The sequence below is a fragment of the Opisthocomus hoazin genome, chromosome 7, assembly GCF_030867145.1.
Source record: "Opisthocomus hoazin isolate bOpiHoa1 chromosome 7, bOpiHoa1.hap1, whole genome shotgun sequence".
Taxonomy (NCBI): domain Eukaryota; kingdom Metazoa; phylum Chordata; class Aves; order Opisthocomiformes; family Opisthocomidae; genus Opisthocomus; species Opisthocomus hoazin.
The window spans coordinates 1,517,671-1,530,277 of record NC_134420.1 but is presented as its reverse complement, the minus strand read 5'-3'; the positions used below and the strand labels follow the sequence as shown (position 1 = coordinate 1,530,277).

Sequence of the window (12,607 nt, the reverse complement as noted above, 5' to 3'; positions counted from 1 at the left end):
TCTGCCTGGCACTTGGAGGCTGAGACGCTTCAGAGGGAGCTGAGGAAATCGGTGACAGACAGGCAGCACTGCCACGCATGAAGGGCTGTGAGCCGGGGAGGAATTTCCTCTGCTCGTTGATGGGCCTGGGGCATCGGTGCTCTTTGTAAGCAGGCTGTGATCTTCGGAGCCCGGACTCTCCCTCAGTGAGAATCTCGGCTCGGGAGGCAGTCGCCTCGACGTAAAGGTCAGCGCACGAAAGCGAAATTGAAAACATCCTTTGTGTTGTGCCAGTGTCGTGGGTTATTTCTTGGCCCGCTCATGAGGAAAGTCCTGTTTGGCTGCCGTGCTGCAGGAAAAATATGTGAGACGTGGGGAAGACAGAAAGGAGGCGGCAGCCTGGGGAGAGGCGTTGAGAACAGTTAGCTGATGGGAGAGCGGGCTGCTCAGGGTGCTGGAATGAGGAGGGAGGCATTTGAGCAGGGCCAGACAGCCAGATCAGCACTCCCTCAGCCCTGCCCCGCCGAACGCTCGGTCGGGCTGGAAAGCTGCAGGTGGGTTGCGAACAGCGCAACCGGAGAGAGCGCGAGCCCTTTTTTTTTGTGTTCTAATTGAGCTGCGGTTAATAAACATTGCAGCGTGTGGCTCTTTGATCCCTGCTGCTCCCTCTGACTTAACCAGACAGCGAGAGAAATCCAAAACCAACAAGTCTGAGTATTGAACGTGCTCGTTGTTTTGCTCTGACTTAATCTGTGATGTTGGGGCTGACGAGCACAGCGTGGTGTGGAAAGCCTGGGATGGCTGCTGCGGGCCCTCTCCTCACTGTTCCTTCGATTTGTGTTTTTAGTATCCGGCCCTCAAACAATTGTGGAGCTGTTTTTCCAGGAAGTGGCCAGAAAGCACATCATATCTCGACTCTTCTCGCAACCAAACACCTCTTTGGCCGAAACAAGTCTGAACTGGCCCCATCTCATCACCGCAATAGTGGCTGACTTTCTGCCGCTCCTGTATCCTTGGCTGTAAACCCGCTCTCCGGGCTGTAACCGTGGGGAGTTCCTACGTGGAGTGGCAGTGCCGGAGCCCCCCACATGAGTTGAGTGAGGTTTGCACGGAGGCGGCGTTGTCGCGTCCCGGTGCTGAGGCTGGGAGCGTCGGTGGGTCTGCAGGAGGAGGGTTGGGGTTAGGGTGGTGGGCTGCGGAGTGCTCGGGGGCATAAGTTGGCCATTTCCGCCACCGAGCCTCGTGCCGTTCCAAAATCCGTGTTTCCCACACCCAAATTTCAAAAAGACAAGTCGGAACAAGTGACTGGTGTTAGTGTTAATGGGATTTGTGGGTATTTTAAGATTTCGCAGAATCCACCCCGTTTAGGTGCAAGTAAAGGATTGGAGTTTTTGACTTTAAGCCCCTGAGCTCTAGCAACTTGGCTTGGCGAGGTGCGATGCTGGGAGATTTGGAAGGGTAACAAGATTTGGGCAGTTGTGGATTAGATCTACTAATGGTTTTGTTCTAATATGGATAAATCTTATTACAGAATAATGACTTTGTATAAAGAGCAGCTTAATCGCCTCTCCTTTCCCCCCGCGAACGGAGTGCAAGCGGCGTGCCGACTTTCAGACTAGCCCTCCCGGCTCTCCGGGCTGGATTGTCCTCTGTTCCTTAACCTCCACGCAGATGGCCCAGCAATCCCAGCTTCCTCTTCCCCGAGTGCCTGATGGGGAGCTGCCAGTACACCCAGCTGCAGGTGAGTGCTTCGTGCCTGCACTGGAGCCGGAGGGGGAAGAGCAGGAGTGGGTGCGACGGTCCCTGCGCGTGGGTTTCTTTCGGTGGCAGCTCTGCGCTTCGGCCGATGCAGAGGCGTAACCCGGCGTGAGCTCCGTGCGCAGCCTCCGTGTTAAAAAACCACCCAAAACATCGTCTTTGCTCTGCTTTCCCCTCGTCGCTGCTCTCTGAGCCCAGGCGCGAGCTGGTCCTCCCAAGCGCTCTGCTCCCGTGTGTCCCGCTGGGAGACGGTGGGCTGGAAGTTTGTCCCGCAGACGAAAGGAACTGCAGGGAATGATCCTTCTGGAGAACTGTTAGGAATGTCTCTTGTAACTATCGCAGTGCAGTGAACAAAGTGTAAGGTGGCAAAGATCTTCCATCTCCCTCCTGCATCTGCCCATGTAGCGTCCGCCTCTGCTGACAGAAGGGCTTCCTGCTAAATGTCTCGTAGCTGGAAAATCCTGCAGAGAGTTTGCTGGGGAATTATTGAAGATGGTTGTTTTATGCATTTCCTCTTTCATCTGTTTTCGAGAAAATCCAGGTGTAAGCGCTGAGGATTATGATGTGCCCTTTCTGTGGAGGAGTTCAGCCTCCCCGGGCTTGTCTGACAGCGCGATACCGCGTGCAGGCAGCATCTTTGCGGAGCTGGTTCAAATACCACAGCAAGCCCGTGATCCGACCGCTTGTTCGCTGCCCATGTGCCCGTAACCTTTTCCGTGGTCCCGTTGCGCGCAGGCTGCCCACGGGACCGGGGGGTCGGAGGGGTGCCTTCAGCCCAGCACCAGAAGTACTGCTTCAGGGAGGGCTCATCTATTTTTTAAACGTCCTTCACAGAATCACAGAATCACAGAATAGTAGGGGTTGGAAGGGACCTCTGGGGTCACCCAGCCCAACCCCCTGCCCAAGCAGGGTCACCCAGAGCAGGCTGCACAGGACCTTGTCCAGGCGGGTCTTGAATATCTCCAGAGAAGGAGACTCCACAACCTCCCTGGGCAGCCTGGGCCAGGGCTCCGTCACCCTCAGAGGGAAGAAGTTCTTCCTCATGTTCAGAAGGAACTCTCTGTGCCTCAGTTTGTGCCCATTGCCCCTTGTCCTGTCACTGGGCACCACTGAAAAGAGCTTGGCCCCATCCTCCTGACACCCACCCTTCAGATATTTGTAAGCATTTCTAAGGTCCCCTCGCAGCCTTCTCTTCTCCAGGCTGAACAAGCCCAGTTCCCTCAACCTCTCCTCGTAGGGGAGATGCTCCAGTCCCCTCCTCATCCTTGTAGCCCTCCGCTGGACTCTCTCCAGTAGCTCCTCATCTTTCTTGAACTGGGGAGCCCAGCACTGGACACAGTACTCCAGATGAGGCCTCACCAGGGCAGTGTAGAGGGGAAGGAGAACCTCCCTCGTCCTGCTGGCCACAATCCTCTTGATGCACCCCAGGATCCCATTCGCTTTCTTGGCAGCCAGGGCACACTGCTGGCTCATGGTCAGCCTGTCGTCCACCAGGACACCCAGGTCCCTCTCCGCAGAAAATTAGTCCTTACTAATGAATTAGTCCTTACTAATGAAAAGCGGTGTAAGAAACACCGGCTGTCTTTCTGTCCCCAGCTGTGCTCGCAGCATCCTGGTAGCAGAGCAAGCGAACTCCTCTTTTTCTGGCGTCTCCGTAGACTGCTGTATTTCTTCGCCGCCTCCTCCCGTGCTCGTCGGGGCCTTGGTAGCCGTGCCTGCTGGTGCTCTAGTTCCGAGCCGCTCGATTTCTGGTCCGCAGCGCCACGTGACGCCTTTCGTCCCCCAGCTGGTGGCGGTCCTTGAGGCACGCAGGGCCAGGCAGGCTGCTATTAACGAGATGTTTCTCCTCTGCGGAGCAGAACCTTTTCTTCTCACAGCCCTGTACACCTGGGGGCTGAGTTGCTTTCCTTTGTGTTCGTGTCGCTGCCAAGAATGTCAAATCTGCAGAGCTTTTAGGCCAGGAAATGCCAGGACGGTTTGGGCAGCGTCGTTCTGCCTCCTGGCATGTGTGCGCTCTCGTGGCGCGAGCACGCTTTGAATTTCCTCGCATTGCTTTCGCCTCGCTTGTGTCCCGCCTCGAGGAGACGGCAGAGACTTTTATCTCCGCGGGAGCGGGCTCTTCCTCCTCCCCGCTACCGTCTGTTCCGCTCACTGATCCCAGTCGGTCACGTAAACTTGGATTAAGTGCATTGACCTCGGGGAGCTAACGCCAGATTTGCTGTGAGCGTGAGCACGGTGACCCAAATAGAGGTGGAGATACAGGAAGCGCCCTGCGAGTCACAGGCGGGCGCAGAGAAGGTCTAGTGACCAGAGCACTGGCCTGGGACGAGGGCCAGACCTCTCCTTCTAGCTTATTCTGTGTGACAAGCTGTTGAGCGAGCCCTGGGGTGGGATTTATCTGTTGTAGCTGGGTAATCGGAGCGGTGGATCCGGGCTCAGAGGATGCGTTGCCACGTGGCCTTTAGTGCGGCCGTGGCTGGGGTAGGCGAGGCGTACGTGCTGGTGGTTTACGCACGTGCAAGGACACCGGTCAGCTGGTGAAACCTTGGCTTCGCCTCCTGGTCCTGGCTTCTCCTCCTCCTTTCCTGCTGGGTCCCAGAGCCCCGCCAGCGGGACATCTCTGCTTCTCCAAGTACCAAGAGCATACGCCGCTCTCCCAGGCACAGGGGATGCCAGCTTTTGAGCTTTCATCGTGCCTCCTAGCTGCTTCTTGACAGGTGATGACACTTTGCAGCCCTCACATTATCCTGACAGAGCAGGCACGGGGCCAGCTTGGGTTGTATCGCCCCGTAGTTTTGGCCAGCACCCGTGTTGTGGCTTGATTTACGGTGTGTCCTTGGTGTCCAGCTCACGCCTGTCGGTTTGTTCCTGTAATCCTCTCCCTCTCCTGCCCTGCTGCGCAGGTACTGCTCTTCTAACGCCTGCTTTGCCTGTTCTCCCGCTGCCTTCACGCGTGCGCGCTCCCCTTCGTGCTCTGTGCACGCCGGGGTGGTGTTTCCTTTGCAAGTTTGCAGGCTTGCAGTGGTGGCAGAGAGCGTCGTGCCTGATTTTGGGGGTGTCGGGGGCTGTTTCTGAAGCGCTCCATGCAGACGCTGGAGCTACTCGGAGCAGGTTGTTTCCCAGGAGCACGTGGGGGATGACTCCCCATCTGTGCACCGAGGGGGGCTTTGGGGCTGGGGAAGCCAGCCCTTGAGCAGGATCTGCGTGAGCACAGCAGCTACAAGGGCCACCAAAATAGCGCTTTGGTGTCAGAGACCTAACCCTTCCTCTGGGACGGGGTGCCTGCAGGTCATGAGTGGGTGCTGACCTGAAGCGAAACTCCCATTCCTCCTCTCCTGTAGGAATACATTCGCCTGCTGCAGCCGTGGTGCCACGTGAACATGGGCTCCTGCTGCTTCATGATGGGCAGGTGCTACCTTGTCATGGGTGAGGGGCACAAGGTAAGGCCCTCGTCTCCTTCCGATGCTGCCTCCCCCTGGGGTCTGGGGCCTTTTCCCCTGGCAGGGAGGAGGTGCAAAAACAGGGGCGGCTTCATTTCTCCTCTGCAAGTCGGGAAAGTTCCTTCTCGAGCTCAGCATCCTTCGGGCAAAGGATGGGATTGGAGGGGGATGGTGGGATCTGCTCCTGGGGAAGTTCTCGTTAGCCTGGGGCCAGCAGGTCTCGGACGCTGGAGCTGGAACGGGGAGCGCTGTCCTCTCGCTGGTACAGCAGACCGGGAGGGCACACACAAGCTGCTCTCTGGTCTGCTTCTAGGCTTTGGACTGTTTCTGCCAAGCTGCGTCGGAGGTGGGAAGAGAAGAGTTCTTGGACAGGCTGGTCCAGCCTGAGGAGGGTGAGGTGGTCTCCACTCCACGCCTGCAGTACTACAGCAAGGTACGGCGGAGCCGGCGCGGCGTACGCGGTCCCAGCCGAGTAACTCGGCACCGAGTCGTTCCACACAGGCACTGCTTGGAGAGAAAACCCCTGCTCAGCCCCCAGCTTTCAGAGGAGTGACTTGAAGCTCAGAAAACGTACTTTATTGGGAGGTGAAGCCTCGGTGTAGTCTGTTTACTTGCTTTGGGCGATGACAAGGTGACTGCGGCGTGAAAGCTAGGTGCTTTCCACCTATTAGCTTCCTAATAGCGGAGGACTTTGTTAACCAGGAGAAAAAGGCAAGGTGAGATCCAGCTGCTGGAGGCAGAAGCCAGACGTGTCCAGGCTGGATGCAAGATGCTGCTTAAGGGGAAGGTTATTAAGCTTTGAGGCAAATTAAAATTAGTGTCTTTATACTGAGATAGGATCTTTCTTCTTGCATAATACCGTAGTTCAGACAGGCTGCAAGCTTGGACCTAGGCTCATTGTAAGGGATTCCCTGATTTTAAAATCCAGAAAACGCAAGGATTGTCGGGTGCCCTCGGAGAGAGAGCGTCTCTCTACAGCTGCGTGCCCGCTTCGGAGCGGAATCGTTTGTCGCAGGGGTTTACTGCAGCCGTCAACGCTCCAATGTTTCAGAGAACACACGTGTGCAGAGCTGAGTCCTCCAGAAAAGCCGTAGCCTGAACCCATCGTGCTGGGGTTCGATTCAGATCTTTGCAGCTTACCAAAATCTTTCATTTTCCAGTCGTAACAGCTTAAAAACATCAGCAAAATCTTTTGGCTGCTCTTGTGGTTGGTAGAGGCAGGAGTAGCTCTTAAAAACAAACAAAAAAACCCCTCGCCGACCCGACCCATTCCTCAGCGCTGCTGCAGCCAGCGCTAGAGTGTTGCCTTCTGCAGGTTCTGCGCTTGCTGGACATGGTTGGTTTGCCAGAGCTGGTCATCCAGCTGGCCACCCTGGCTATCATGGAGTCGGCGGACGACTGGAGAAGCCAGGTACAGGTCACTCCTTTTGCATCAAGATGTGTCTGCAGGGAGCTTACAGGGGGCTTGCGTTTCCGTTGTGTAACTCGAAACGTGCTCTTTGGTGTTTTCAGGCTACGTTGAGGACTTGCATCTTCAAACATCACTTGGATTTGGGACACAACAGCGAAGCATACGTAGCCTTAACGCAGAACCCAGATCCCAGCAGGTGGGCGACCGTTTTGTGCCTCGTTTGCTCGCGGGTCTCGGAGGTCCGTGTACCAATTTTTCCATCAAACTGAAAGGAAGAGGTGACGATTCAGGGCAGGACGTGGCTGGCGTGTTAGGGGGTTCTGTGTTAGCATCTGTGAAGGTTTGTTTAAAAAGGCATCCTTCATTTTGGTAAGAGCAGCTGGGATTGGCACAGTCTCAGAGAAGGAAACGGGGGGGTAAAAAACAAAAAAGCTGGTTCAGGGAAGGGTCAAAAGAAAGGCTGAAGGACCACGTGTGGCATTGTGTGTTGGAAAGCTTTGGGAGTCCGGTCAGTGTAGTTTAATAAAGAAAAGACTCGGAGTTGAATTTTCAGCTGGAGCACCATCTGGGAGGTGAGCTGGGAGGAGGAAGCTTCACCGTAGCAGAGGAGGATGGGATGAGCAGGAGTGGCTGGAACAGACGTTCAGAGGAGAAGCAAGAGTGCATTTTAATTGATGCTGAATAAAACCTCACCAAACAGAGCTGAGGGAGGGACACTGCGCTCCTGAGAGACCTTTGCAAAGGTCTCTCTGCTGTCCAGGCTCTCTGTTTCTAGCACAGGAGAATTCTGAAGGGACTTCTTGGTTCTCAACCAGAAAAAAAACCTACGGAGCTCGTTGCAAAGCGGCGCGTTCGTGGCTTAAAGCCTGCGCCGAGGAGGTGGGTGAGGAGGTGGGTTCGTTCGCGCTGCTCCGGTCGCGCTTCTCTCTCCGCAGGCAGCTGGACTGTCTGCGCCAGCTAGTGGTGGTGCTCTGCGAGCGCTCCCAGCTCCAGGACCTGGTGGAGTTCCCCTACGTGAACCTCCACAATGAGGTAACCCTCCGTCACGAGGTGGTCCGCCCGCGCCGGGGGGAAGCGGGGCACCACCGCTGCCTTGGAAGGGATCGCCGACCCATCGGAGCCTCTGTGCGCTTGCAGGTCGTGGGGATCATCGAATCGCACGCTCGGGCCGTGGACCTGATGACCCACAATTACTACGAGCTGCTGTACGCTTTCCACATCTACCGCCACAACTACCGCAAGGGTGAGGCTCGGGGTGGGCTCGCTGCTGGAGAGAGTCCAGCGGAGGGCTACGAGGATGAGGAGGGGACTGGAGCATCTCTGCTACGAGGAGAGGTTGAGGGAACTGGGCTTGTTCAGCCTGAAGAAGAGAAGGCTGCGAGGGGACCTTATAAATGCCTACAAATATCTGCAGGGTGGGTGTCAGGAGGATGGGGCCAAGCTCTTTTCAGTGGTGCCCAGTGACAGGACAAGGGGCAATGGGCACAAACTGAAGCAGAGGAAGCTCCAGCTGAAGATGAGGAAGAACTTCTTCCCTCTGAGGGTGACGGAGCCCTGGCCCAGGCTGCCCAGGGAGGTTGTGGAGTCTCCTTCTCTGGAGATATTCCAGCCCCGCCTGGACAAGGTCCTGTGCAGCCTGCTCTGGGTGACCCTGCTTGGGCAGGAGTGTTGGACTAGATGACCCACAGAGGTCCCTTCCAACCCCTACTATTCTGCCCCTTCTCTCCTCAGCCGGAACGGTGATGTTTGAGTACGGCATGCGGCTGGGCAGGGAGGTGCGGACGCTGCGAGGGCTCCAGAAACAGGGGAACTGTTTCCTCGCCGCCATTAACTGCTTACGGCTGATCCGCCCGGAGTACGCCTGGATCGTGCAGCCGGCTTCGGGAGCTGTGGTAGGGAACGCTGAGCTTGCGTTGGAACGGCTGTGCTGCTGTTCAGCGAGACCTGGACAGGCTGGAGAGTTGGGCAGAGAGGAACCTGATGAGGTTCAACAAGGGCAAGGGCAGGGTCCTGCACCTGGGGAGGAACAACCCCAGGCACCAGTACAGGCTGGGGCTGACCTGCTGGAGAGCAGCTCTGCGGAGAGGGACTGGGAGTGCTGGGGGACGACAGGGTGACCATGAGCCAGCAGCGTGCCCTGGGTGCCCAGAAGGCCGATTGGATCCTGGGGTGCATCAGGAGGAGTGTGGCCAGCAGGTCCAGGGAGGTTCTCCTCCCCCTCTGCTCTGCCCTGGTGAGGCCCCATCTGCAGTGCTGTGTCCAGTGCTGGGCTCCCCAGTTCAAGAAAGATGAGGAGCTACTGGATAGAGTCCAGCGCAGGGCTACGAGGATGAGGAGGGGACTGGAGCATCTCTGCTACGAGGAGAGGTTGAGGGAGCTGGGCTTGCTCAGCCTGAAGAAGAGAAGGCTGAGAGGGGGCCTTAGAAATGCCTCTAAATGTCTGCAGGGTGGGGGTCAGGAGGACGGGGCCAGACTCTTTCCAGTGGTGCCCAGCGCCAGGACAAGGGGCAGCGGGCACAAACTGAAGCAGAGGAAGCTCCAGCTGAAGATGAGGAAGAACTTCTTCCCTCTGAGGGTGATGGAGCCCTGGCCCAAGCTGCCCAGGGAGGCTGTGGAGTCTCCTTCTCTGGAGATATTCCAGCCCCGCCTGGACGCGGTGCTGTGCAGCCTGCTCTGGGTGACCCTGCTTGGGCAGGGGGTTGGACTGGGTGACCCCAGAGGTCCCTTCCAACCCCTAACGTTCTGTGATTCTGTGCTGCGAAGCCTCTGGCCTGAGCTACTGACTGTGGGCACACTCAGAGCTGAACGTTTGGGAAGGAGCTTCCAGAATCCTTTCCCATGTGATGGACAGAGGTGTTGGCCACCTCAATCTACTGCTCTCATCTTGGCCAGCGCTGTCTTGCCTCGCTCAGCGGAGACACTGGCCCTGTCCGTCACCCTTGTGTCATTGCCCCTCGTGGGAGCAGGGTGGAAGTGGGACAAGTTTTGGGAGGGGGCTGGTGTGTATAGGTGGGAGTATCTCCCCTTTCGCTGAAGACAGAGTAAATCTTCTGGGGGAGTCGGAACAGCGGGAGTACCAGTCAGAAAAGAGAATTACTGTAACGTGGCTTGCGTTTCCCATCTGTTTGCGGGGAGGCGGTGACCGTAGCCCGACCAGCGAACGCTGTGCCGTGTTTCCGATGGCCAGAGATAAGCGTAACCTGAACTGCCCACGGTTGTGTGGCTCTTCTGATTCGGACCGAGGCCTGAGACGGGGAGCTGGCGTTGGGGCTGGGTTGTATCGAGGCGATTTGTCCTTTGGAAACCACGTGGGCATAAACCCTCTCTTTGCTTCTTCCTCCTGCAAGTACGAACGCCCGGGAGCGTCCCCGAAGAGAAGCCACGATGGGGAGTGCACGACTGTTCCAAGTAAGTGCCCAGCCCCGGCGCTTGCTCTGGCTCTGGTCAGAGAGCAGCCTTTCCCCTGGCCTCGGGGCTCGGCTGCCACCCCGTGAGCTGGGAGACGGCTCGGGGCAGCTCTTGCCTCTGTCAGATCAGTAATTTGGGGGGCTGTCAGCTAAGGCGACTCTCCCAGTGTTGGTGTCTCCCAGTTCCAATGTGCTGTTCCCCAAGGAGCTTGCAGTTTGATGTCTTGTCAGCGCTTTTGCTTTCAGTGGAAATAACTTGTAATTAAAACAGACAAAAAAAAAGCCTTTGTGAGGCAGTTTCTGGTTGTTGAAGACTTCTGGTGTTTGTCACCCTGCTGAGGTGTGAGTCTCTGCCGGTGAGACCTCCACTCTGCCTGTGCCTGCCGACGCGCAGGGGGGTGGGGTCGGGTTAGACTCACAATCCTCAGCGTTACGGTAGAAAAATTTCAGGACAGGCATTTTTAAAACAATTATTTCTGATGAGCTCTGTTGCGGCATATGCCTGGCAGTCAGAGCAGCAGCCGTTACCAACCACTGGGCAACATCTGCAGCAGAGGAGGCTTGTCTCGAGGTGATGGGCACAGCTCAGGGGAGCAAGGAGGGGGCAGCACGCCCTGACCCCTCCTGCGGTGGGATGGCAGAGGGCTGCAGACACTTTGCACGATGCCCCAGGAGCCCTTTTTGCTCAGAGCCCTTCGCGTCCGTCTGTTACAGCAACTCGCCAGATCGAGATCCTGGAGCTGGAGGACTTGGAGAGGGAGTGTCTGCTGGCCCGGATCCGGCTGACGCTGGTGCAGCACGACCTGTCCGCAGCGGCTGTGGCAGGTAAGAGGGACGCGGCGCGGCCGCCTCTCGCTTCCCCTGGGCCGTTGGCTCGTTCCGGAGCTTTCCGTCGTCGTTTGGGTGAGGAAGCAGCAATTTTCTGACCCAGAGACAAACCCAGGAGCTGGCAGGGGCTGTTCAGTTCGCCTCCCTCGTGTGAAGTCTTGCTGCCAAGTTCAGCAGCTTCGGAGAGGCAGATCGGGAGAACCAATTTTAAGCTTTCCACCTTTTTTTTTTTTGGCTTTGCTGAACTCTGGTAATGATCTGCCCGGGGCTGGGGCTGAGCTCATCAGTCGAGACAAAAAGGCGGTTTTTTGGCTTGCTGGAAATCGCCCTCAGATCAAAAAGAATTAGAAAGCCCTAGAAAAAACCCACTTGCTTGAATTATTGTCCTGGACAATCCTGCTCCGCGACGCGGTGTTAGCTCGTCCGGGTTGTGCCTTGTTGGGGAGCAGGAAGCTGCAGCTCTCCCCCCCTGACCCCGCAAGTGCGTTCTGCCCCTCGCCGATGCGCGTTACGCGACGTGCACGCGCTGTTCCCCTGTAAGTACCAGGAGGAGATGACTTCCCAGTAAGGGACTGCAGGGAAGGCATCGAGCAGCTGGTTTGAGGGCAGGCTGGAGACGCAGGGAGCCGAGTGCCGCGGTGTCATCTCGCCTCCTGCCTGCGCTGATGCCGCCTCCGCTTGGATACGGGCGTGCTGCGCCAGTGGCAGGGCTGTCCCCTCCCTGCCCACCCACACAGTGGCAGCGGTTGGCTCCGGGCCCTACGTGGCTGCCCGTGTCCCTCTCCTGCTGGTGCCTGATCAGGGACGGCTCCGTGGGTCGCTGCCGCTGTGTGCAGCCCCTCCGGGGATGGCACTGGGGCTCGTGAGATGCTCCCCAGGCCGAGGAAGCCTCGAGCCGTGCGACGGGAGGTGCTGCTGCAGGGTGTTTAACACTGCACCGTTACCACAGGGAACTCTGCAACGCACGGGGTTAGGCCCCAGTAAGCACTGGGGTGTGACTGGGGGAGGCGCTTACCTGGTCCGCCTGTCCCTGCAGGCAACTCCACGCCCGAGGAAACGGTGGCTCTCCTGGTCCGGGCCGGCCTCTTTGACACCGCCATCACCCTGTGCCAAACGTTCAAGCTGCCCTTGACGCCCATCTTTGAGGGACTCACTTTCAAGTACGTAGCGAGCTTCTCCTCCCCGCCTCGGGCGACGCGCGGCTGGAGAGACTGCGTGCGACGCTGGGCAGGGCGCAGCGGGCAGCTCCCCGGGGTCAGAAGCCGGCGCTGTCCTGACCCGTCTGCTCGCCGTGGCTGCTAACGCCGGGCGCAGCCGCTGGCTCCGTGGTTTTGGGGTGGGACTTGCCCTTCGCACCTGAAAAGGGAAAATAAGGGAGCCTTGCTGAGCAAGGAGGGGAGAGATTTCTGCCCAGTGTCCGAGGTGAGAGCTGGCATCTGGCAGTCCAGGTGGTCCCGACCCAGACACAGCCGTCATCTGGAGACCTTCCTGGTGAGCTGGCTCACGGCGCGCTCCCGCTGTGGTACGAAGCGAGCGGCTTACGGAAGATCTGTTCAAGCCGTTGAGCGGCTCCTAGATAGCGGCTGGCAGAGCGCTTGCTCTGCTGTCTGATCTCTGTGCTAGCCGTTGGCTCTCGTGCCTCATCCCTGACCCCAGGATTCCTCTTCTGGAAGCGCCGAGAGGCGGAGGAGAAGACGCAGAGTTGTTCAGGAGCTCTGCTGCGACCCGTTGCCGTGGCTGGACGCACAGAGGGCGTCTCCTGCCCAAGCTCAGGCCCTAAAGCT

General features: G+C 57.8%; 1 protein-coding gene across 2 annotated transcripts in view; it reads left to right on the top strand.

Annotated features, from left to right (window-relative positions):
• NUP160 (nucleoporin 160) overlaps positions 1-12,607 on the top strand; it is a 31,398-nt gene that overhangs the window by 16,899 nt on the left and 1,892 nt on the right. For both annotated transcript variants that reach the window (XM_075426280.1, XM_075426279.1), the window contains exons 19-30: positions 827-986; positions 1,651-1,720; positions 5,079-5,177; positions 5,491-5,610; positions 6,493-6,588; positions 6,690-6,784; positions 7,524-7,620; positions 7,726-7,831; positions 8,320-8,480; positions 9,936-9,996; positions 10,710-10,820; positions 11,860-11,983. In XM_075426280.1, coding sequence (XP_075282395.1) covers positions 827-986; positions 1,651-1,720; positions 5,079-5,177; positions 5,491-5,610; positions 6,493-6,588; positions 6,690-6,784; positions 7,524-7,620; positions 7,726-7,831; positions 8,320-8,480; positions 9,936-9,996; positions 10,710-10,820; positions 11,860-11,983 — 1,300 coding nt within the window. The remainder of the gene's footprint in view (positions 1-826; positions 987-1,650; positions 1,721-5,078; positions 5,178-5,490; positions 5,611-6,492; positions 6,589-6,689; positions 6,785-7,523; positions 7,621-7,725; positions 7,832-8,319; positions 8,481-9,935; positions 9,997-10,709; positions 10,821-11,859; positions 11,984-12,607) is intronic.